This window comes from Zootoca vivipara, chromosome 4 (genome assembly GCF_963506605.1).
Source record: "Zootoca vivipara chromosome 4, rZooViv1.1, whole genome shotgun sequence".
Lineage (NCBI taxonomy): Eukaryota > Metazoa > Chordata > Lepidosauria > Squamata > Lacertidae > Zootoca > Zootoca vivipara.
The window spans coordinates 49,531,576-49,558,307 of record NC_083279.1 but is presented as its reverse complement, the minus strand read 5'-3'; the positions used below and the strand labels follow the sequence as shown (position 1 = coordinate 49,558,307).

Here is a 26,732-nt window from a genome sequence, read left to right as displayed (position 1 = left end):
GCTCGGTCCCTGCTCCTGCCAACCTAGCAGTTCGAAAGCACCTCAAAGTGCAAGTAGATAAATAGGTACCACTCCAGTGGGAAGGTAAACGGCATTTCCGTGTGCTGCTCTGGTTCACCAGAAGTGGCTTAGTCATGCTGACCACATGACCTAGAAGCTGTACGCCGGCTCCCTCGGCCAGTAAAGCGAGATGAGTGCCACAACCCCAGAGTCGGTCACAACTAGACCTAATGGTCAGGGGTCCCTTTACCCTTTACCTATGGGTTAGAGCAGTGTTGAAAGCCTTTGGGGATCTTTCTTTGTTTTATTTCCCTGACATGCTGGCTGCATCTTGAGAAAGAGATTTAGGTAAGCTCACAACGAAAGCTAGCATCCAGCAGCAGGCAATGTCCATGCAGAGAAGGAAAAGCATCATTGTCGGTGGGCTGGTCGTTCTTCAGCCATGCTGGTCTGGAAAGTCAAAGCCATTCTGGAGGTAAAGGGGGAGTTATCACCTGAAAACAGTGCCAGTATGTGGGCTCCTTCAACTCAGCTTCCACAAATTCATCCCTTGTCTCCTATGCTTCAAGCATAAGCATAAGGAAAAGACAGCCAAGCACTCTGCCTTTCATGAAATGCTGAAATCTATTAACTTGCTTTTCATTAAAGAAAGGATGTGAAGCTGCAGCTGAAAGCTATCATTTCATTATGGAAAACTCAATAGTTTTCCCTGTTGAGCTTTGATGTTTTCACCTCCCTCATAAAACATCAATGAATTCAAGGGACTCATTGACATAGTATTGAACTGGAACAAAGAATCATGGCATCTTGCATTCTTCTTGTTTTATAATTCTTTTGAAACATGGTCACTTTCCTCTGCTTATTTCTGGAAATCATACTCAATTTCAGTGATTCTTGTAGAACAGAGTTTCACTTGCAGGCTACTTGCTCTGAGACGCTTTCATGTTTCACATTTGAACCAGGTAGAACCAAATTCCACTGGAGCATTTTCCTTCCTTTATCCAAGAATGTGCAGAAATGGAAAAAAGGGGGGCATTTTTTTTCCGTTCATTGCATAGAGAGCAAGAAAACTTGGCACATTCGCCAGCCAAGTACTGGAATTTGGGTGGGTCTCGGAAAAAGCACAGACTTCAGTGGAAAACATATATGGGTGTGCGTGTGAAAAAGTATTTTAAACTATAAATTGACCACATACATAGATTGGTGAGAAAAGCTATATATGTAAAAATAATCTAGAAACGGATCATGAAATATTTGCTAGAAGACAGGCCGATTTTTTTAAAGAGTTTTGTCCTAGGAAAGCAACATGGGCATTTGTGAAGCTCAGTTATATTAATGGATCCCCAAAGCTGTATTAGTTCTTAGAAGGAGGGAGGAAAGCTATAGACTCCAGTTGAATGTGTAAACAGAATTTTTTTTTGATTGGAAATGGGAATAGATGAATCAGTCTGTTTCTGGTCAGTGACACTCTTGTAAGTGTTCAATCATAAGTCCATTCCTTCCTGTTTCTGCATTAAACTGTACTGTGCTGTTTTTCTTTTGTTTTTCTTTTAAAAACCCCCACAAAAAGTCACATTTAAATATGTTTGGTTTCCCCCCCCAAAAAAAAATCTCTCTAAAAAAATACAATTCAACACGTGTGTGTGTGTTACAAGATTTGGTATGGACTCTGATTCACTGCTTTCAGAAGCAGCATCAATAAATATGTGCATGCATAAAAATACGCACATATTGTTCAGGTTCTTCCTTTGAAATGAATTGGCCAGTCAGTGTTTGCATGTGTTGTGTGTGCATTTGAGCACCTGCAGTTCTCTTGACTGGGGCAAGGCTGGTGTCAGAGACTGATGTATTTAGGCACCTGCTGGTATCCAGCAGTTTGCAGAGATGTCACATTGCAAAGACCCCATTAGCTCCTGCTCCTGCTCCTCACTGTTGCCACTTTCTCCTTTGTTGTTGCAGAGAGGATGAACAAGTGCAGTAAGGAGGAGGAAGCAGCCACTGCCATTGCTCACTAGCTCGCTGGTTTTCTCCTTGGCAAACAAGAAGGCAACATTGGCAAGGAGAGCAACAGCAGGTGACAATGGCAGCAAGGAGGAGGTAGGCCTGCATCGAAAGGGACCTTGCCCAAAGGACCAAAGGCTCTGCCAAATTGAGAGCTGGCAATGAGCCATGGTCATGAGTGAGGGGCACCAGCCATAGATTTTGTGTAGGCCGCATGCTGAAGCTTTAACAATCTACCCCAAAGTTTATTTCAGCTGATTGTTAATCATTCCCTTTCCTTTGTGTACATAAACAGTAATTCATTCCTTGGGTTTCTTTGTATTTAGCGTATGTGTTAAATGAATGCAAACATTTTCATATTTTTTACCATGTGTCATAAGATGTGTGTTTAGCACAGGGGTGTGTTTAGCCTCGTGAACTGGGAAGGCTTCTCTTAAAAATACAAAGGGATTGAATGTCTCTCTTTCAATTAAAAGCCATGCCAAGGTACAACCCTGCTGGTTTTTTAAAAATGCAGAGTATTTATGCCTTGGGTGTGTTTCAAGATAAGTGTGTGAAGAGTAGGGATGTCAGAGAATTCAATAAATGGGCAAGGGGGCAGAAATGGCCCCAATTCACATGTTCACCCAAGGTCAGGAATAGAAATCATGTAAGCAATCATGTAGCAGGATTTGCTATAACTGTTTTTGATGTTTCCCTTCCACTGAAATGCATTGAAATTAATTGCATAATTAATTATGTTAGTTTTGTCCATAGCAGTTCGAAATACAAAAAATGAAGGTTTTAGCAGAAGCCCAATTGTGGAGAGATGAAACAAGTGCTGATTGTGAGGAACACAGAATGGGACAGAAATTGCTGCTTCCATACCTCCATAATTTCTTCAGATTAATTTCCGAAAGTGTGCCAAGGCTAATATACCACTCCATATATTATGGATGCCTTGCCACTCACCCCACCGTGAGGAGCTGCTGAGCTCAGAGGCAATGGCTCTAGATCTAGATAAAGTTAATAATGCTCAAGTCTCACTGAAATCAGTGGACAAATTATCTGTTGTAACCAACTGAAACCCAACTGATGTCCGTGGGACTTAGTCATGGTTAACCATCTCTGGACTGGGATCCATTTCATCCATTTCGTTTTGTGTATCTTGCCAGGGGGAGCTTAGCCACTGATGACTTCTGGCTGAAATACAGATCTTGTTGTGCCCTTCACATGGCACATAAAAATTCAAAACACTGTGGTCTGAAGGGTGAAATTCCTGGTGGGCCTGGACAACTCATTGTGCCTTAATTCCTCCAGCATAAAATAATCTACTTCATGGGTTTGTTATGTAAGGGCAGCTAGTCTTGAGTTTGGGGACCAAGGGGAGAGTCCTATGACTAAGACTACTGGGGATTGGCTGACTGTGTAAAGTAGAGAAAGTGGTAGCTTTGAGATTATCAACAAAGCTATAAACACAGAAGGTTAAGCAGAGGGATAGGAACAACCATCCTGAGTTGGATATTAGCCACAGTAGAATGTGATTTGGGGGAATTAGTGAGGAATAGAAGTGGGAGGGTGTGGAATTGGATGGATTGCAACTGAAACAGCTTGATCCTACCAACTAGTGCTGGCATATATGTGCAGGATTAGACACAAGGGCAGATGTGCACTAAAACATTATAGCATTAGAGCATTATATGGCTGCATTCTTATGTACCTAGAAGTAAGCTCTGTTGTACACAGTGGCATTTACTTCTGAGTAAACATGCACTGGATTGTGCTGTAAGAGGATTGTCCTCATTAACCCCCCAGTTCAATTGTCACCTTAATAGCAAACTCCCTGGGTAGACCAGCCAAACTTCTGGCGTAGCTATCCTCTCCATCTGTAAAATGGGGATACTGATATTTTCTGATCTTAAAGGCTGTTGTAACAGTTACTGAAACTTTGGGGCACTGTGGATCCAGTGATATTGGTGTATCCCCACGGATACTACATATAGTCTAGCCTGAAGTGGCAACTGAGATTGCAGTTGACAGGCAGTGCAGAAGAAAATAGATGCCTTTCTGATGTGTATGAAATCTTGATGTGAAGACGAGTCTCAGGAATGAATGAACAGACCACTGAAACTGGTGTAAGAAGTGTCTAATGCGAATGTAATGCCTGCATTGCTGGGGGTTGGACTAGAAGACCTTTGGGGTCCCTTCCAACTCTCCAATTCTATGATTAAAAACCTGTGGGCTTAAGGAAGGGGGTGGGAAAGTGCCCCAGATTTAATGAAACAAAGCATTCCAGTGAATCTGCTTAGGTAGTTTTCCACAGATCCATTTCACTACTGTATTTGCAGTACTCTTAATTTAATGTGTACAAAAAGGCCCTCATTTTCCAATGACTTTTCCTTTATGGGTGTTAATGCCATGGTGCAATTCAGAAGTAATCATAAACTTGTTATCGGAACTCATTATCAAAAAGCATTGCTTTATATGGCTCATATGTTTTGAAGTCAAAAATCAATTCAATGAACGCTAACTGCAGGATGTAAAATTGTGTGCTAAAGAGGTAAAAGTTTTTCCTCCTATATTTGCATGTGATAATTTCTGAGATCCTGTTATATACTGTATCTGCATCCTTTTAAAACGCTGAAGCAGTGCTGATACAAAGCGAAACAAAGACTTAATGAAATTTGACACATACACATGAAAAGTAGCAGCCCACCAAAATTGTATCTGCTACAACTCAGGGTGGCCATTCTAAGGATGGTCCCCATCTGCCAATGATCAGTTTCTTAGTTTTCTAGTCTTACCTTCCATTCACCACATTTCCAGGTCACTGTGTGAATTCATTTTTTTATTTTATTTTTTGTTCTCATAAAAATTTATCAGCATCTTAGTATGTGTTTTATACATTTTTGTCTAATACATTTTTGGAAGCAATTTCCCCTCCTATAAAGCATTATAATTATATTTTCGCTAATATGAATGTTTATGCACATTCCTCTCTAGTTTGTAATTTTTTGGTTGATGAACTGCACTATAAAATGAGAAGGCTGTATTTGGAAGTAAAGCTGTGTTTTGGCTCACATACTGTATTGTTGCAGAAAGTGCAAATGGGGTGAGTTCACATTTAAATACAAAACAATACTGAATGTCTTTCTCATCCCTAAGCCTAACAGATCTGGCAAAATAATGAATTATAGTTCATTAATGAAGAGTCTCTCTGGAAGATTAATCACTGCAAATTTTGTTAGCAGACTGCAGAAAATACCATGCCATACTATCTACGACAAAGCTACAAAACAAAAATGTGCTAAAATTATTGAAATACATGTTTGGATTCAAGAATCCACTAGGCTGGCCAGCATATGAAATAAAACAATGAAACAATTTTGGGAAGTCCCACTGAATTCAGTTGAAATTGATTGAATAGTCTGGGAATCCACATTAAAATAACAACTCCCCCAATGATGCAATGTTTGTTCCATTTTTGGATGGCAAACCAGGAATCCAGTGAACTCCTGGATCCATTCTAGCCCATACCTGCCATTGGAAGCTGCTGATGCAAAAATGTCCTGGAGCATGAAATGTATTCATTAATAACTAACTGCTATAAAAAGACAGGAATGTCTCTCTCTCTCTCTCTCTCTGTGTGTGTGTGTGTGTGTGTGTGTGTGTGTGTGTGTGTGTGATTGGCACACTGTTTAGATATTAAGCCAAACAAGTATGCGCTACTTATACATGCCTATACTGTAGTATTATCAAGCAGTGATTAATAGTAATATTTATAACAATACAGTTTGGGGTGATGTGCAGCATAAATCTTTAGGTCCAAGTTATGCAGGGTTAGGTAAAGGTAAAGGGACCCCTGACCATTAGGTCCAGTCATGGACGACTCTGGGGTTGCGGTGCTCATCTCGCTTTACTGGCCGAGGGAGCCGGCGTACAGCTTCCGGGTCATGTGGCCAGCATGACTAAGCCACTTCTGGCAAACCAGAGCAGCGCACAGAAACGCTGTTTACCTTCCCTCCGGAGCGGTACCTATTTATCTACTTGCACTTTGACGTGCTCTTGAACTGCTGGGTTGGCAGGAGCAGGGACCGAGCAACGGGAGCTCACTACGTCGCAGGGATTCGAACTGCCGGCCTTCTGATCGGCAAGCCCTAGGCTCAGTGGTTTAACCCACAGCGCCACCCATGTCCCCTTTATGCAGGGTTAAGCCTGGCATTATTCATCTTGGCACACAACTTGTAATAACTTTCCATACATAGCCCATGTACTGCGTTGGTTTCATATTAACAGCTGGAATATTGTTAATGAGATATTTTCCCCAAAGAATCCTGGGAATTATAGTTTGTTGAGGAGTGTTAGGAGACCACTGTTCTCCTCACAGAGCTACAACTCCCAGAGTGGTTTAATGGTAAATTCCTCTCCCCAGGGAACTCTGAGAACCCTTACCAAACTACAGTTCCCGGGATTCTACAATTTCCCACAGTTGCTTATAGTAGTAGATATAGTAGATGCTGCCTTAAATATATAGTGCAGATGGGGGCCTTATTCTTTGTAGCACTGATAGCTACCCTATATGCTTTTAAAGAACGATAAACAAATGGGCCTTCATGCACACGGAGAAGGCTGATGCCGTGGATCGCTGAGAGATAGCAGTAGAAAAGACCAACCATTCTGGGCAAGCTGTTTTAATTGACAGGAGAATGGGTATGCTGAGCTTAACAGATCGCCAGACCCGGGGGGGGGGGGGTAGCAGGACAAGGCACTTGTCTCTGTGTCACTCTTAATTAATAAGTGGGAGTCTGTGCAGGCATTGAAAAGAAAAGAGAGATTAGAGTATGGAGAAAGTGATGCCAGGCAGGAGGCCCATCAAAAATCAAGGGGAAAGGGGAAACTTGAAACTAGACCACTGCAAGAAAGCTAAAGGCTGGGAGTGATGCCTGAGTTTTGTTCTTGGCTCCCTAGGCAGTCATTACAGGGATCTGCATATGACTAGGCTCCTTTCCTCCTATGTAAGTAAAATGGGGATATAGATACTTGCCTTCTCTGCAGGACTGTGGTTAGGATTAATTAATGTTTGCTTAGCACTTTGAAGATGTAAATTGATACAGAGCTGAAATGCTCAGTGTTGTTTTTGCATGGGCATGCAGATGATAAAATCTCTTGGTGACCTGCAGTTCAGATCTGGCACGTGGAGCTGCAGGAATGGAAAGTTTAGCCCTGTTGAAACGCTCTGTCTTAAAAAGGCAGGTAATATTCACACAGCATGAACCGGGGCAAGGGTGAGAGAGAGGGAGAAGTGGAAAATCACTGATCTGTTTTGGATATCTAGCTGTGTAATGAAGATCCACTGTGAAGGTGTCTGAATTCAAGGAAGTTGGCAATAGAGAAGCCAAAGGCCTGAGTATGTTGCAACTCCGGAAACGTCATTCATAAAATAAAACGTAAAAGAAAAAATCATCCGCTCGCAGCAGGGAATGGGGGATTCTTTGTGTAAGGTGCTGTCTCTATTCCAATAGCTTTGTTAGAACTCCTGCTGCTAAACAAAATAGCAGATGTAAGAGTCACTACATTTTAAAACGGTTTTGATTTCCATGAAAAAACAATCCTGGTCAACCAACATCAAATGTAATACAGCCTTCTCTTTGGTACACTAAATAACAATAGCAATTTGCAAGCCTTTCACTGTTGTATGGATTGTGGCAGTAATTCTAAAAGCTTCGCCCATTCATACATCTAACAGAAATCAATAGGGACGTCTCCTAAAATAAATAGTTTATGATGCCAAGCCATATGCCCTAAACCTATTTGTACATAAAGTCTCCATGAAGACATTGAAAGATATTGTTTGATACACCAACCTTCTATCCAACAGAAGGCGCTAAACAGAACTATATGAACATTCTTTGATATCCAAGAGGTTATACTGTTTTGTTTTTTTTGCAAATATGTAATTGGAATATATTTATATGCCTGTGAGGAAGCACAGCTATTTTAAATGCCGAAGGTATTTTAAAACATTGAAGTTTATGTGTTGATTAAGGTTAGCTAGTACCTGCCACAAACACTTGTGTTGGTAAGACATGGGTGGCACAAGTAACTGAGCCACAGACTGCAAAATCTTGCTCAAAGAAACACAATCAGCTCAGGAAATATGGACACACCAGCCGTAAACTAGTATATATCACCCCAAGTGCTGTTTGACAGTGGAACAGACTCCCTTGAGAGGTTGTGTACTCTCCTTCCTTGGAAGTTTTTAAGCAGAGGTTGGATAGCCATCTGTCATGGATGCTTTAGTTAAGATTCCTGCATTGTAGGGGGTTGGACTTGATGACCCTTGGGGTCCCTTCCAACTGTAATTCTATGATCATGTTTCTGTGCACAACAGGCAGGGCAAGCATTGGGATTCTCAGCACCTTGCCAAACTACAACTCCTGTAGCAAGTGCATTTCAAATGCAAAACTGCACGTGCTCAGAGTTGTTGTTGTTGTTGTTGTTGTTGTTGTTGTTGTTGTTGTTGTTTTTAAGCAGTGTTGGCAAGCTCTTTCCCTTCCTCCGAACGTATCAGTTGTAAAATATGGATTGTTGGTGTGGGAAGAGAAATGATAATTGTGGGCTTTGCACGGCTGTTTATAGCTCTAACCAACACCATCATCAGACCATTAGGTCCAGAGTACAAAAAAATCCAGCTTCACCACTGCCCTGCCCATATCTTCCAGGGATATACGTAGGCATCTATTTTATTGCGATCTCTGTCCTGCCCCAACCTCACAATTTTCATGGAAATGTTCCCCACAAATAGTTCATTTATTTATGAGATGGCCATGGAAAAGAGATATCCATTCTTTTATTTTTGTTCTGTGTCACAGCAAAAAAGCAGGGGAGCATTTGATGACTGATGTGGCAAAAGGAAATCTTTTCCATCTCAGTTCAAAATTGGGCTGGAGAGCTCATTGGCCTCACTGTACATCAAGTGACATTGACAGGGCTAAGAAAGTGGACGGCACATTTCTGCGAGTTAACTGGAATATCCAGTCTTACGACAGAGAATATTGGAACAAACAAAGCAGAGGTTTGGAAAGAATGCAATCTTTCATGCTTCCAGGCAGAAGTCAGTCAAGCTTGGAGGGAGGAGGTGGGGATGCAACTAGCCTTTGAGGATAAGTTTACTGCCTGCCTCAGGGTCTTTTCCTAGTGTGGGTACCATCATTGCAACAAAATTGAGTATCCAATGGCCCCTTGTGGCAACCAGCCCCTATTCTGACAAGCATGGCAGAGGAAAAGGGGAGGGGGGATACTTCTGCCAAGGGAAAAAAATAAACCTCCATGGATTTCTGTGGGCTTTAAGGATATAAACAACAGGAATTCAGGATCACATGAGAAGAGAGATGATGAAAGAAACAGAGTGCAGGAAGTTGGGGTGGGGTGGGGGGAAGCCAGGATCGGATGGGATCCATTCCAGGATAAGAAAGGAAGTGACTAAAGTGGATACGTGAATGTTACCTAATAAAGAAACACAAGTGGAAAGAGGAAGGCACCAAGGACTGGTGAGATGCTATTCTAATGCTTCTTTAACAGGTCAGGAATTCAGAAATGCAGAGCTTTATAACCTCGATAATAAGAGAAGACACTGCCTTGACACACAGTGAGAAAAATGCTGAAATCACAGGAGCCAAGTGGCCAAGAGTGAGGCTGTGGGTCCTTCTGTACAGGGGCAGGCTGATGCTTGGGATGTAAGAGAGAGCCTGGAGCTACTTCACCTGAGGCACAATCTTGGGAAAATGCCTTGCATTGTTTTGGAAATTCACAGCTTAATCCTCACTCTGCTATGCCAGAGGTGAATGTGGGCTCATTAAACACGTGAAGGCCCTAAAAGCCCTGTCCTGGGTCCCAACTAAATTGGACAAGAGGGCCTGATAACATTGAAAATCAAAGGTCAAGCCACGAGGGCAAATTGAATGGCATACTTGTGGGTTGCTCTCCATGCCTGGAGCTCTCTTCTTCTTCTTCTTCTTCTTCTTCTTCTTCTTCTTCTTCTTCTTCTTCTTCTTCTTCTTCTTCTTCTTCTTCTTCTTCTTCTTCTTCTTCTTCTTCTTCTTCTGGCTTATCACCCCAAGACAATGTAAGACTTTAAATATTATACTTAGACATGTTTAATGGCTGGAGGGGGGATTTCTTCTCTTGTGATGTGTGCATGTGTGCACTTTCTTTTAGACTTTTAGACTTTAGGCTTCAGGAAATTCTGATGCATACCAGAGTTGCGAAAAAGGCGTATTCCATGCTAGGGATCATTGGAATAGAAAATGTAACTGTTCACATCATAATGCTGTTTTCCAAATCTGTGGTGCAGCCGCATTTGGAATGCTGCATTCTGGTTCCCTCACCTCAAAAAGGATAGAGTTGGGAAAGGGTCTGAAAAGGACAACCAAGGCGATGGAGCGACTCCCCTGTGAGGAACAGTTGCAGCAATTGGGACTTTTTAGGTTAGAGAAAAGTAACAAGTAAGAGATAACCTGGTATAAGTTTACAAAAGAATGCGCTGCATGGCATGGAGAAAGCAATAGAGAAAAGCTTTCCCCCCTCTCTTGCGGCACAGGTATTCCTGCACATCCCATGAAGCTGAATTTTGGAAGATTCAGGACAGATAAAAGGAAGTGCTTATTCGCACTGTGCATGGTTTAAACTGTGGAACTCACTCCCACAGGAGTCAGTGATGGCCACCAACTCAGATGGCTTTAAAAGATTAGACAAATTCATGGAGGGCCAGGCTTCCAGTGGCTACTAGCCATGAAGTTATGTTCTCCCTCCACTATCAGAGGCAGTATGCTTCTGCATTCCAACTGATGGGAGTCATAGTTGGGCAGAAAACTGCTCTGCTAATGCTCTGCTTGTGGGTTTCCCACAGACATCTGGTTGGCCACTGTGAGAACAGGGTGTTGGACCATTGGCCTGATCAAGCTACCTTGTCTTGTGTTCTTAAGAGTCAATAGATGGAGATGGAGGGGCGAAATAAGGAAGCAGGAAGAGTCTGTGCAAGCCGAGAAGGAAAAGGAAAAATATATCGGCAATACAGTATATTTGATGTTTTATCGCATTTTTAACATTCTGTTGGGAGCTGCCCAGAGTGGCTGGGGAAACCCAGCCAGATGGGCAGGGTATAAATAATAAATTATTATGATCATTTGGATAGGGTGGGGGCACTGGATGGTTACATGTTCCTGTAGCCTGACATGTGAGTGCAATGATGGATTGGATGTGGGCTAACAAGCCAATATCTAATCCATAAAGGCTGTAGCATCTACTCTGCATGCAGAAGGTACCAGTCTCCATCCATGACATCTCTAGGTAGGGATGGGAATGCCTCCTGTCTGAAACCCTGGAAAATTGCTGCCAGTCAGTGATGAACCAATGGTCTAATTCGGTATAAGGCATTAGATGTGTGTTTATAGGTTTGATCTGGCAGCTCTCCCCCTGGAAAGGCTATATGGAGTAGCAATCTGAGGCAGTCTTGGCAAGATACCAGTGTGCGAAGAGACAGTGTTAATTGATAGAGGAATCATAGGCATAATTTCACACAGAAACATATATGGTTTGGTCAAACTCGCTTGCTCGAAAAAACTCAGGGGCTTGAAAGAAGATGGAAGGATTTTAATAGACTATTGGATAAGATCTGGACCTGATTGATTAGAAAGCACTGAATATAAGAGAACTAAGCTTTCTGAGTCTGAAGTATGGGAAGTCAAATTTAAATTTGTATAATTCGGCAGAAGATTTGGATTAATTGTTTAATTGATATTTGTATAATTTGAAAATGGATTAGATGTTTAAATTGGAAAATCTAATAAAAATGTTTATTAAAAATAATAATAATTCAGTATAAGGCAGCTCCTGTGTTTCTATTGTCCATTTTTTGGGGTGGTTGTTGTGTGTTTGCTTGAGGATTGCCTAATAACCTTTTTAACTGCCTCACTCGGACACTGCCTCAGGATTATGGTGTTCCACCAACCATTTGGGGGCAGCAATCCCCAACCTGGTGCCCGCCAGATGTTGCTGGAATTCAGCTCACACCACCCCTGACCATTGACCATGTTGATGGGAGCTGTAGTTCAACAACATATGTAGGGCACCAGGTTGGAAACAGCTGACTTGGATGTGCCCACCATATCTCTTTCCCCATCTTGTTTCCCTGGAACATATTATGCGAGATATTTTGTCTTCAATCTGCATTCTAGTTCCAGGTCTGTTTGTTTATTTAAAAGATTTCTAGACTGCCATTCATCCATTGGATTCCAGGGTGGTTTTTTTAAAAAAATAAACATTACTTTAAAAAATGAAAATACAATAAAGCAGAGTTTTCCAAACTGTGTGTCACAACACGTTAGTGTGTCAGCTGCAGTGTGTAGGTGTGTTGCACACACTGGCAGAGAAAGGAGGTGTGGGGTGTGTGGTAGGTGCGGTCCGCCCCAGGTGTCATCCCTGAGGGGGGTGACATCGCCACCCCACCTCCCTGGGATGCTCGCCCCACGAGCAGCTAGCCCCGCCCCCAGATGTACAGCCAGAGCAGCTAGCTCCACCTCTGGTTGCGCGAACACTCCCCATGCTGCTCCTGGGGCTGGAAAGGGGTTAGTTTAATCTCTGGTTTGCCAGTAAAATTGAATTACAGTGTTGCAAAATGATGCATGTCTAAAAAGTGTGTCAGCAACCTGAACTATTTGGAAAGCTCTGCAGTAAAGCTTAAGTCCATCAAACAATTACAGACTGGGAGGCAACAAAAACTTTTAACAGCTAAAGCCAGACTAAAGCAATATAATGCTTTATAATGTCTAAGCAAATCAAAGTGTTTTAAGTCGCTGTCATGTTGGCACCAGGAAGGAATTTTCTGTGGAGGGAATTCTAGAGCTGGGGCACTATTGCAGATAATGGAATGATTGAATGACCCTCTTCTTAGTGCCTACATAATGCATCTGAGCTAAGGAGGGTACTTAGAGAAGGACCTCCACTGAAGATCTTATGGCATGGGCTGGCTGGTATGCAAGATCCTCTTTTAGATATTTGGGTTCGAAGCTATTTAGGGCTCCAAAGTTAAGTACCAGCCTGTCAAATAGGATTTGGGAGCAAAATGGTCACTCAGTGTAGTTCTTTTAGGATTGGAGGAATAGGACTCCATCTGACAGAACCAATGAAAATTCTGTCTGCCCATTTCTGCACCAATCTGAGCTCCTGAGTCATTTGCTGCTAGGAAGCAATTAGAAAGTTGATCCCACTGCCACCATGTTCCTTGGCACTTCAGGAGATGTGTTTTGCTAGGAGCTCCAAGTGGCTTGTTGCTTGAATGACTTGTTTTGATTTGTACTTTGGAGTAGACCCGTGCAGACATGATGCCTCCTCACCAGAAGACATGCTCTAAAAGGGAGTTTTCACCCTGTCTTTTCAAAGCTGCAACTCTTCTCCTGCAAGCTGATCTCAGCAAGCTACTTGGGGTCCAAGTTGCCCTTCTAATGGGCTAAATGCTCCTTATTGTGGCCACTTGTGCATTGTCAGAAAGGAGGAAATGTATCACCAATAGGATGACAAGAGAGGCTACCAATTTAAATATAGAATGCATTTGCTGATTTATATGTAGAGATGAAAATTAACAAATAATTGTGATAATTTAAATAGCAATGCAATGCATTTGGCCATAATGGATCAATAACCAGGTGGTTTGTGTGTTCAGTCCACTAGCTAGGTGCTTGCTGTTGCTGGGAGCCTTCAAGGTCCCTACTCTCCCTTCCTAGAATTATTTGTGTTTAGACTGGATTCATACCAGACCACCCTTCAAATGGAGAACTCCCTCAAACAGAAGACTGCCTTTTGTAATGGATGCACGGTTAGTCTAGCCCTCTGGCTGTCTCTCACCACCTCCACCTCCAATACTTGAGGTGTGAAATTGACTAGGCCAGAAGGTTTCTTATTTCCACGATCTGTTCACTAGGAAGGGATCCAGTTTTGAGAGGTAAGCTGCATCCCTCTTCATTAGTGGATTTACACACTCCTGTTGTGGCTTGATTTCTTGTAATTCCTGAGTCATGTTTTTGCATGGTGGACTGCAAACACCCAAAAGGGTATGTTCAAAGAAGAAATGAGGGTTACAGTAGTTACCTTGGCAAATTAATTCTTGCCCTTGCGTGACTATAGGCGGCTCCGTTCAACAATTCCTTATGGGTTCACGGGCTCTGTTTTGCAGATGGAGCTTCTCCACCCCCACTCTGGTCAACAGCACAGGGGCTTTTCCATTCATTTCCTACTTGTGTAAAGGAATTTACCATCTTCTCCCAGTGGCAAGTATGGGTGACTCACACCCAAGCTCCATTCGTACGTCAGAGATAAAGTAACAAGCTGCAGGATGAAGGGCAAACCTTGGGGAGCTGAGAGAAAATCTGGTACTGTTCTCTGTCCATTGGTTAAAAAAACAGTACCATACATTTCTTCTCAAATGATTTTCCGGGTTGGGATTTGTATGCCATTACCTAAGCTACATTTCCTCCTGCCCATGTCTCAGTTGTTAGTCTGTTGAAACTCAATACCATTTTCTGATGGACTGCCCCTCCTCCTCCTCCCTTTATTGTTCTTGCATCACATCACTTTGTCTTTTCCTCCGGACATGTTGCAGAGTGTGTGTGTGTGGTGCTGTTTTTTACTGCCACACAAAAGTTCTTTTACTGGGATCCTTGGTGTATTTCCCCGTCTCCGTTTGCACTTTCAAGAGTTGTCATATGTGAGCTGGTTGAGGAAATGAAAATAAACACAAATTTACCTTCAGCCTGCCAGCAGTTACTCAGTTATGGGTGTAAACATAAATATTCTTTTACTGACAAAACAGGAAAGTTGCATTAGTGAATAATTACATTGTTATCCTGGGTTGGCACACATGTCTACTACAAGTACGTTGATTTGCAGAAATGTTCTTTTAAGGAGTTACAAGGGAGAAGTATTTCTCTCTCTCTTCTGTGGTTCATAAAAATGAATCACTTATTAAAGTTCTCTCTTGAAGCCAAACAATGGAACAAAACAATACTAGCTGCATGAATTGCCAGAGTACAAAGGATGCATGGGTTTTGTTTTTTTTTGTTGGAGGGGGGGTGTTAGCACAGGAAGTTTTGTTATTGGAAACTCCTGCTAACTTGCTCTGGCCTTGTGCTGCGTAACCACTGTCTGGTCGTGGAAGCCGTGTCTTTTTTTGTCCCATCAAGCTGGCAAAGACAGGCACCTCCTGCTTTTTGTGCGCTTTGTTCAGTCCTGGACAGAGGCACACTTCATCTCCATCTGCACTGTGCTAGGATTCACAGTAAACAAACTTCGAGAAACTTGTGGTCCAGTCCCTTCTGTGTTTGCTAAGGGCAGGGCCCATTGCTAGAAAGCTGAATTTGTGAATTGCCTCCTGTTTTTTCCACTGACTCTTTGAAATTGGAGAGGCCTATGATGTAAACAGCCTTGAAGAGCTTTCAGGTGCAAATATTTCTTTCTCACGCTCTTTTCTAGGCATTCACAAGATTGCTTGCTTTTATTTCCCCTCTAACACAGCTAGGCATTGAGGACTTGTGAAAATCGAAATGATTTTCTTTTTAAAAATCTTTCCCTCCAGCATTTCTAAGGGAGACATAATTACAGAACTGATTTGGAAAGTCATAGTTAAACTGGTCTAGTGTTAATGGAATATTTGTCTCCTGAGTGGATCACATTCAGTAAACTAATGTTGTTATTGGTTTTTTTTTAAAAAAGAGAGGCCTGTCTTCTTTCCATAATAATAAATATGAGAAATATTTTAATACAATGTAGGACTGAATTGAAAAAATTACTTTCTGGACTCTTGAGTCAGGTCATTTATATTGACATGAATGCCAGGGAGGAAATTATATTACTTTCTGCTTATGAAATTAACTTGGTGCAACATTGCATGCTGATGCCAGAAACTTACAAAGTGTAGCAGATTTTTGCCCATAAATATGGAATGTAATCATAATCTGGTGATTTAAATATAGAGTCTGTTTTATCATTGCTTTGTTGCTGTTCTTTAAAAAAAACTATTCATCTATTTAGGTCTAGGACGCTGACAATGGAAGCCACGCAGATCAATATGTCACAAGCGCCGCTAGTGAACGGCAACATCACTGCTAAGCCGAAGAGGAGCAAACCTCGTGTGATGTCCAAAAGCGGCCACAGCAACGTGAGGATTGACAAGGTCGATGGCATTTACCTGCTTTATCTTCAGGATCTGTGGACCACAGTCATCGACATGAAGTGGAGATATAAACTGACCTTGTTTGCTGCCACTTTTGTAATGACTTGGTTTCTTTTTGGAGTCATCTACTATATCATTGCCTTTCTTCATGGAGATTTGGAAGGGAACAAACACCAGCACAACCAGGCCCCCTGCGTCATGCATGTGAGGTCACTCACCGGAGCATTTCTCTTTTCTTTGGAGTCACAGACTACCATTGGCTATGGCTTCCGTTACATCACAGAAGAGTGCCCTCATGCCATCTTCCTTTTAGTTGCTCAGCTGGTTCTCACCACCTTGATCGAGATCTTCATCACGGGGACTTTCCTGGCCAAAATTGCTAGACCCAAAAAAAGGGCCGAGACCATTAAATTCAGCCACTGTGCTGTCATCTCCAAGCACAATGGGCAACTGTGCCTTGTAATCCGAGTGGCAAACATGAGAAAGAGCCTCTTGATCCAGTGCCAGCTGACAGGGAAACTTCTCGAGTCCTACGAAACTAAAGAAGGCGAGAGGATTCTGCTTAACCAAGCAACTGTTAAATTCCACGTTGACTCCGCAGCAGAAAGCCCATTCTTGATTTTACCTCTGACTTTTTACCACATATTGGATGAGAGCAGCCCTTTAAGAGATCTTTCACCCCAAAACCTTAAAGAAAAAGAGTTTGAACTGGTTGTCCTCCTGAATGCCACTGTAGAGTCAACAAGTGCCGTCTGCCAGAGCCGAACATCATATATCCCAGAGGAGATCTTCTGGGGTTTTGAGTTTATGCCTGTAGTCTCTCTCTCTCCGAATGGGAAGTACGTTGCAGATTTTAGTCAATTTGAGAAGATCAGAAGATGTGCAGATTGTACCTTGTACAGTATGGACTCTGAAAAGCAAAAACTAGAAGAGCAATATAGAAAAGAAGATGAAAGAGAAAGGGAGCGCAGGACAAGGTTTTTGCAGCAAAGCAATGTTTGATTTCTCACCCAACACCAACCACAACAAATATTTATACCGCAAGAATTATCATCACCCCCCCCCCTTGAAAATGGAAGGGCATGAAAAACTCATCCAAACAGGGGTGGCTTCACAAATAAGACATTTTATTCTAGAATCCATGAAAACCAAGTACACTATCTAGATCTGTTTCCTATTTTTTAACCCTGAAAAGGGCTTATTGAGAAACTGATTTTATTATAAAGAAAAGGTCATAGCAGATTGAATCTGCCCCCCTCTGTTTGTCCACCTGAAATAGATGGTCCCACCAATCAAGACAGCAGTCACCACTCCCTTCTCTGTTCATCTGGGGCGGAGGAAGGAAAGGGAGGAAAAAAGCATGGATAACCCAACCTAGGGGAGGGTTTTCAAATGCGTCAAGTAACCATCCTTGTGGACAGCAGGATCCAGACTCAATCTAGACTGAAAGCAGCATGTTGAGGACAAGCAAGAACAATTCCAGATTAAGGGAAAAAACAACATTTTTGTGCTACAAATGGGTTAGTGTGTGTACACAGCCTAAGATGTGGGGCGCATTCACCACTTTTGCATCATTAATCAAAGTGGTTTGTTTTTTAAAAAAAATCAAATGATTTTTATGTATAGGATGCTGTAACTGAGATGAATATCTTTAAGGAATAGTAGCCTTGTACCGAGTCAGACCATAAGTCCATTGAGCTCAGTCTACACCGATTGCCAATGACTCTCGAGGGCTTCAGAAAGGGGGTATCTCGCAGCCTTCACTGGTGAACCTAAACTGTACGAGGTCTCTTATTTCAGAGGCAGCAGCTCCATTGTAAATACACAGCTATAGACTTCCCCACTCTAGGAACATAGGAAATGTGTTCTACTGAGTCAGAGGTTTGTCTAGATAAGTATTGTCTGCACTGACTTGCAGTGGCTGTCCAGGATTTGAAACTGGAGATACAAGATATTGGACCTGCTGAGAGAGCCATGGCCTCTCCTTGTGTCTTAACACTCTGCCATACGGCAATTTTCATAGCAGATTGATTTTTCAGTTAACACATTTGAAGTTCAGTATATTGAACAAATTTACTCACGATATTTATTTGACATAGATTAGCGATATAACATAGGATGAAAGAGTAGGTTCTGAAAGGTTATATATTCTTTGGTATAGTGAGGCTGCAATCCTCTTACACCTCCCTGGAAGTAAGTGCAGTTGAACTCCGGGGGGGGGGGGTTACCTCTGAGTAGACATGCATAGAGTTACACTGTCAGTGTTTATTTACCTAGATTTTCATGCTTCTTAAGAAAAGGAAAATGTCATTCTGGTTGTGTCGTTGGAAATCAGTTTCACGGAGTGGAAACAATTTGAATGACAGTAGACGGCAGCCTCTCAAATGACTGCCCAGTGCAATGCAGACTTGGAGTGTGGGGTTGTACAAAAAACAGCACCACCACCCCTCCAAAAGCATCCACATCTCTTACAGACAGAAGGTCTCTCCCCTTGGCCTCCAGTGTAAATGTGTTACAGGGGAGGATTAGAGAACCACATCAGAAGAACAGAAGTGCAAGAACAGAGGGAGATTCTAATGTGGCACCCATAGGTTCTATAGCTCCTTAAAACACCCTCTTGGCACTCACCAAGGATGCCTCCACCTCCCTTTTTTTAAAACAACAACAACAAGCAAGCCCTGGGGTATAGGAGCTTTTTCTGGTTGTATGTTGAGAAGTTTGCCTGTTTTTCTGTCTGTGTTCTATTTGCTGGGGGATATACTGTAGGTATTTTTTTTTCGTTTTCTTTTGATGATGGCCCTGAGGAGCACCAGTTTTTCTTCTATGAAATGGGCATGTTGTGGTGCTTACAGCAGCATCTGAGATTTCTAAATGTGCCTGTGCCCCCACGGAACAAGTTGGAGACACGCTGCACTGGATTATCTCTTTCTGGCACAGCAGAGCAAAAACCTCAAGGGGAACCACACAAATATTGCAACAATGGCTTAAGGGAAACAGTCATTTCCCTCTTTCCCACTTCACAGGCTCCTTCTGCCACTCTTTGCCCCCCCCCCAAAAAATAGAAAGAAAATCAATGGCTCCAAGGGACAGTATAGTTTCTTCCCCATCTGCCATCATAAATACAGCAATGCAGGTGATCAGCCTGTCATAGTCTGGCCAGAAATTCTATTTTGAATCCCTCCTCCTCCCCTTTTTAAAAGAAAGCTGCCATGGATATATAGGGATGGAGTTGTAAAAGGAAAAAGAGAAATGTATTATTGGGGAAACGCTACCGATAACGTTGTTTTTATGATATGACATGTATAAGCATTAGAGTCATGTATTTAAAAGTTCGCTTGCTTTGCTTTGGACCACTGTTTAATATTCTTAAATAAAGATTTCAGAAACATATGCTGTCAACTATTAATTTTTAACTGTTAGCCTGTTGTTACTGTTCATCTATCAGATAAAATTATTTTGATAGATTGTATCCCGGAGGTTGCCCATACAACACCCATGGGTGCCATGGCCTTCATGAAAGTCTCCATTTGACACAGCCAGACTCTGAGCTTTCATGTTAAAAAAGTAAGCCTCTATCCTTTGTCGAAAGAAAGTTATGAAGCAAAATGTGCAGGTCCCCCTCTAAAAGATTTATGTGAAATGAATTAGCCTGGTTGCTCCCACCTAGCAATGTTTTTAGCCAATGAGTGCAGTCAGGGCCCTGATTGATAAGTGAGTTGTTTGGCAACAGTAACAGGAATTCCTAGGGTCCTTAAAAGCTGTCATTTCCCCTTCCCCTTTAGGGGAAGAACTTATTTTATAGTAGTCCTTGGAAACTCCAAAGTCCACCCTTCTTTTTTTCTAGCAGCCAGGATACATCTTTCCTGTGGTGGGTTCCCTAGAAGTTATTTTATTCAAAAATTACCACACAAGAAGTGTGGGTGGGTGTTAAAGATCCCCTCCTGCACAAAATATGACAAATGCAAGATGTGAAATTTTTGCAGAGGCTTGGGCTTGTTTACTAAGGAGCTAAAGACCAATCACTACTTAAGAATTCGCTGTTAACTTATGGTGCAAAGGTATACATGTCTACTCAGAAATAACTCTTTGGTAGACTTCAATTGTGCTAATATTATCATTCCATCAGTGCAAGCATTTCTGCTTGTCGGATGAAACAATCACCCCTCTCCTCTCCTGCATGTTGTTCTGGGGGTTCTCCAGGGTGAATTTGGGGCAGACATGGGAACACATGGAGGGAAGAGATAGGGGGAAGCCCCACTGCATTAGCAGGAGTCCTTGTGCTGTCTTCCACTAGCACACTGGGTTAGTTGAATCCGGGCCTTTGTGTTTAGTGGTGCTTACTCCCAGGTAAGTAGATATAGGATGGCTGACCAGGCTTTGGTTTTGAGTTAGCATTGGAGGACACAGGGCTCTTGTGCCATTAGCAGCTGTACAGAGGAATTCAAAGGTTTTCTAGCATGGAAATACAATTATGAGAAAAACTTCACCATGACAGTACTCACATTTTGTATTATGCCATGCCCTCTCCCCCATGGCAGCCATGTTGTGACTGGTGCCCACAACACTCTCTCCAACACAGAAATGTTTCCACTGGTCTAGAGAGGTTGGAAAACCTCTGGGGTTTTTTTTAAATAAATAAATAAAAAGCAAGCCCAACCCGAGGTATTCTTGTAAAGGAGGCTTCAAGGTCTGAAGGAATAGCTCGATTCTGTCCAGGAGGCCACACTAGGGTATCTCTTGGTACATTGGTTATTTCTTGTAGCACATCAACCTCACATACCATAACCCAGGGTTGGTGTCAGGCATGGGTTGCGTCATCAAACACCTGTGGGGATTAACAGCTAATCAATAGAATCATAGAGTTGGAAGGGACACTGAGGATCATCTATGATGGGGCCCACAGTCCTGCATGAAGTCTAATATCAATGCTAGGCATCTCCTTGACTTGACGAATGTAAGCAGTGACAGGAGAGGACCAGTTTCCCTCACTTGCCTTCCGGATTGAGCTCAGAGGGGAATTGGAGCTATTCCTCGTGGTTATTATAAGTCTCTACTGCTCAATAGGTGGTGTCAAATCACCTGTGGTTTAGGGAGATTTATTTCACAGCCACATCATACATTTTAAGCACTCTTATACTACTTTAACAGGGATAAGAATCCTGGGAACTGTATTTGGCTAGATAACATTTGAGTGGAAGTCTTTGGCACTCCAGATGTTGTTGGACTCCAATTCCCATTAGCCCCAGACAGGATGACCAATGGGAACTTTGGTCCAAGAAAACGAGGTTGCCCACCATTAGTATATATGAGCGGTATATAGCATTGCCTCAAAGAGCTGTGTTGAAATGTTTAAGGCAAATAAAATCATTTCAATTGTGATGAAAGTAACAGTGCATTGAAATGAAGATAACTGCCATTTAGCCTTGGACGCTTGATTTATTGCATCTTTGTTGTACAAGGTTATTAAAATAAATTTTGTGTGTGTGTGTGTATTAGAGACAAAGTATATTAGATTGCATTGTGCAATCTACAATGAACATATGTTTTTGCTGGCTACTCTGTGATAAAAGCCCATTCTATTTTTATAGATTATGAAAAATTCCCAGTGAATGTATCTTTAAAATGCCTTTTAAAGCTGCATTGTTTTTCCACTTGCTTCTTCTGCTAATAATATATTTGATAAATCATGGGGAAAGAATTCAGTACACTCTATTTTGTGGCGTGTTCTCTTAAATTAAAACCATACCATAAGATCAACAAGTATATCTTCTTTTCCTGGAAAAGCAAAACCCCTGTGCCTCAAAATCATCACTCCACACAAGTTCCCTTATGCTTAAATCTTTTTGATATAATACAAAAGGGATAAATGTATACACCCGTTTAAATTTTGAGGAAATACGATCACTCCCCTACCAACTGCAGCTAGTTAACAACAGAAAGGTACTCCTTCGCCATAATTTCAGGAATTGATATGAAAGAGTCTGGGAACTATTGCCAATGGAAAAATTGAAACATCAATTGAGACTTTCAAAAGGGCAAGGCAGAAAGTAAACTCGGAGGAGACACATTTTGACAAGCAGTAAAATATTGGTGAAAGAGTTTATGTTATCCTATTTCCTTTCAGCATTTAAGATGTGCTGAAACTTTATGTAGTAGTGGTGGTAGGTATTCACGTTACAAATGTGATAAGTGTTCTTTATGTTATGAGAGGTGCAATGTGCAGAGTCCTCCTCAGTATTCCCATCAGCCAACCATGACCTTTCCAGGATAAGCCATTCTATTCTCCCTCCCTCCCTGATTTCTATCCCGAACAGCCTCTCAGCATTCCGCAGTTACTGAGCATGCCCAGTCCTTATTGAGCTGTTTGGGACTTTCTCTGTTTACTTGATATATCCCCCCACTCCCCCCAAAAAATACTTTTTGTACAGCTGCAAACCTTGGGGTTCCTCTACCCCTAACACCCTGCTGCTTCTCTGGTGTGTGAGGAAAGATGCTGCCACTTTGACTAAATAATAATAATAAAATTATTATTATTATTATTATTATTATTATTATTATTATTATTATTATTATTAATACCCTGTCCATCTGGCTGGGTTTCCCCAGCCACTATAATAATAATAATAATAATAATAATAATAATAATAATAATAATAATAATAATATGATACAACATCAAACATTAAAAACTTCCCTAAACAGGGCTGCCTTCAGATGTCTTCTAAAAGTCAGATAGTAGTTGACGTCTGAAGGGAGGGCATTCTACAGAGTGGGCGCCACTACTGAGAAGGCCCTCTGCCTGGTTCCCTGTATATAAGGATTCACACTTTAAGAATGAGTTTGCTCATAGGATATAGGATTGGATTTATTTTTAATTAGGTTCTATTTTCCCATTGTGTGTTTTTTTTTGTGGGGAGGGGCATTTGATATGTCACAATGTTATCACTTTGTCACTGAGAATATGGTAGGTTTTTAAAAAATATATAAAAATAGAAATATCAAAAGCACAAGACAAAAAAAGACACATGGATCCAAAGCCAAGGGATTTTTGTTTTCTACCTTGCTGTTCCTATTTCACTTGAGTTCACTTAACCTCAAGTAGTACAGACTGGATACATTATAAGCCCACCTACGCCCAGGTTTTCTGGAGGGAAAAAGGATTATTGAAATTTCACAGATTTTCAGGCACACCGCAGTGTATTCTGTGTAGCAAGCAGGACTCAAACTTTTAAAGTGCATGAAGAAGGAAGGGTGGAGAAATACCTTCCTTCTCTAGGAAGTTATTAAGCATGTTGGAGCCCGGGAGCCAACTGGCTCCACTTCCCTTGCTTTCTTCTTTCACCACATCACTGTGACTGCCCAAGATTATAAATGAATGCGGTTCTCGCTGGCAGAGCTCCTTAAGAGCTTGAAATTGTCACCGATTCTCTCCTCCAAAAGGAGGTCTGACATAAAGGCTGTCTGGAAAGTACAGACAGAGCCATAAAATGCTTGCAAGCATTTGGCCACTCAGCCGATAGAATAGAATAGAATAGAATAGAATAGAATAGAATAGAATAGAATAGAATAGAATAGAATAGAATAGAATAGAATAATCAGTGAGCTGTCAATCGGATTTCTTTGAAATTGAGACTGTTATAGGAGTTAGGATTTATCTATCTATCCCTCCCTCCCCCAGCTAAGTTGAACCGGTAAAGCTAGCGATGTTTTTGAACAATTTGAGAAAGGTAGGGAAAGGGAAAAGAGGATGCATGTGCCTTTCCCTCATTATATCCGTTGTAAGAAAAAGCAAGTGTTACATCATTTCAGCTAGCTTCTTAAAGAACTGATTTTGGGGTGGGAGTGGCCTACCGGGTCAGTGTGTCTGGCTGTTAACCAGAAGGTTGGTGGTTTGAGCCCGCCCAGGGATGGCTGCGGGCAAGATTCCTGCATTGCAAGGGGTTGGGCTAGATGACCCTCAGGGTCCCTTCCAACTCTACAATTCTCTGATTCTATGAACTGTTTGTTTGATTAGTCGTTCATTCCTATTCTACCTTAATTTAAGTAGCCTGAGGGGATGTGCATGCCCAGCTCCCATTTATCCTCACAACAACCCTGCAAGGTAGCTTAGGTTGAAAGATAGTGACCAGTCAATAGTTTGTAGCTGTACGGGGATTTGAACCTGGGTTTCTGCAGACCTAGTCCAATATTCCAACTACCACACCTCACTATAGTGACTTTTAACAGGACTGGGGGATGGGATAAAATGGAAAGAGAGTATAAATGGTATGACTCTGTAGTTCAAACTAAGGGTTAAATTCTTCCTGATATACAGTACTTGAATAATTTGCAGCCTGCTTCTGTCACAGCTTAGCTGACTGTATGACTTTCCATCTGTGTGGCATGTATTTGCACTATGGCGCTAAAGATCAAACAGTCCATAACACAGTGCTGCAGAACCTCCAGCCAATTATGGCCATTTAGCCCCTCCAGGCTTCACAGTTGGTCCGTTAAGCCTTTTTACTTTTTTTGTAAGCCAGCTTTACCAGGTTTGATGTCATATATGATGTCAGGCTTGGAATAAATTCAAGCCACAGCTGCTGCAAAGTAATCCTTGAAAGGTTGTTTCATAAGGTAGGGGCCACAACTGAGAAGGCACTGTCTTCAATACTTGCCAATGCAACTGATTTTAAAGTACAGGCAGACATATATGGGCACAAGCAGCCCTTCAAACAACCTGTGTACCTATAACATATGCATTGGAATGAGAACTATCTGAAGAACTCATCTTATGTAAACATCTCATTACCATGTACTGTTAAATAATATGTTTAGTATTTTAGCCCCCACCCCACCCCCAAGGCTCCTTTTTTTTGTTAGTCGTGCCATGTTTTATTATTTATGTGTGTACAATTTTATAAAAAGAAATTAAAAGACAGACAGACCAGTTCATGCCTGTTCTGTTGCTCTATAAATATTAACTAAGCACATAATCAGAGTTCATGGCTAGCTATTTCTTTCTTAAATCTGCCCTTTACTTTGATAGCCCCCTTTGAGGTATTCTATTTCATCCTTTCCCCCCCCTTTTTTTTACTGTACATGATGCAACATGCAACATTTCCTTGAACTGAAGACCAATTACTCACCCATGGATTGACTTCAATGGTGTGATTCATTTGAATAAAGAAAATCCACTAATGGATGTTGGCATTCATGCCTTCCTCCTTTATGTTTCTGTAACTGTTGGAAGCCGCCCAGAGTGACTGGGGGAACCCGGCCAGATGGGCGGGGTATAAATAATAAATTATTATTATTATTATTATTATTATTATTATTATTATTATTATTCTGGTTTTTACCTATTGCAGTTGCATTATGCTGAAATCTGAAGAATGCCTCTGAGCTACAGAGTGCATTTGAGGCCTACCCAACATGCCCTCTTCTCTATTAGCCAATCTGGCTGATACCTATTGCACAGTAATATCTGGCATAACCCACCCCCAGCTCTCACCTGGGGACAAAAAATTATTCTCCTGTTTCCCACCCAGGAAGGGCACAGTTCCATACTAAAAGAACCCTCACTCAAGGGATATAAAACACTTCTCTTTTGCACTTCTAGAGGCTACTTCCATCCTCTCATACTGGAAGTGGTCTAGAGTGGGGAGGAAATCGTGTAATACTCCCCTGAGAGGGGAAAGCCCAGAATTTCAAATGCACAGCCATGCCCACTAAATTCAAATGGGGTCCCCACCCTGAAGAAGTGACCCCAATAAGATAGTCTTTTTGGTGTTCCCCCTTTGGCAGTAGTGTTGTGTTGGTAAGGCCAGGCTGGGCTCCAAGTCCAGAGACCCCTGGGGGCATGCAGGGCAGGACAGAGATCCTGGTTTGTGCCCCCTCAAAATTGAGCACCCGGGGCTATGGTCCACTGGCCCCTCCATGCTATGCCCCTGCCCTTTGGGTCACCCCTGAATGGTGCAATCTGCTGCCCCCAGAAGACATGGCTTACATCCTCCCTTTCTCTCGCCCTGATGCAAAGTGTACTGGCTTGTGGGAGTATCCTGGAACAGTTCTAGTTGCTCAGACAGATGGAGCACAATCTCAGTGGGGCCTAATCCTGATATTAGGGAAGTTTTAAATATTTGATGTTTTACTGTGTACTGGGCTTAATGTTCTTATAATTTGTTGGAAGCTGCCCAGAGTGGCTGGGGCAACCCAGTCAGATGGGCGGCATATAAATAATAAATTGTTATTATTATTACTGTGTGCCTTTTGGCAGGCAGCTGCTTTTGCAAGGGGATGGGGGTCCTGATGATATATTCTCTGTTTCTCTCCACTCCCCTGGCTCAGCTGCCTCCTAACTCACTTCTTCCTCTTAGTGCAGAATATTTCCTGTGGGGCTCATCGGATCAACAGCCTTGGTCCAAAACTACGACATACTTTCATTCACACTCCTGCAGTCTATTAGCCAACCATGACAAAAAGACAATTGACTTATAACTAACTATATACTGTGACTTGTTCTACTCTGCCTAGATATAGTAAACAAAAC

The 26,732-nt window shown here is 42.0% G+C and overlaps 1 protein-coding gene across 6 annotated transcripts in view; it reads left to right on the top strand.

Annotated features, from left to right (window-relative positions):
* KCNJ15 (potassium inwardly rectifying channel subfamily J member 15) overlaps window positions 1-26,732 on the top strand; it is a 110,909-nt gene that overhangs the window by 8,167 nt on the left and 76,010 nt on the right. For 2 of the 6 annotated variants that reach the window (XM_035115895.2, XM_035115896.2), the window contains exons 3-4: window positions 1,960-2,097; window positions 16,063-19,249. The exons of 1 other annotated variant lie outside the window; for it this stretch is intronic. In XM_035115895.2, the coding sequence (XP_034971786.1) occupies window positions 2,081-2,097; window positions 16,063-17,206 (1,161 nt within the window). In that variant the 5' untranslated portion in view covers window positions 1,960-2,080 and the 3' untranslated portion in view covers window positions 17,207-19,249. Of the gene's footprint in view, window positions 1-1,959; window positions 2,098-14,664; window positions 15,472-16,062; window positions 19,250-26,732 lie in introns of those variants that run through there. 3 more of the 6 variants (XM_035115897.2, XM_035115898.2, XM_035115899.2) reach the window with 2 other exon arrangements.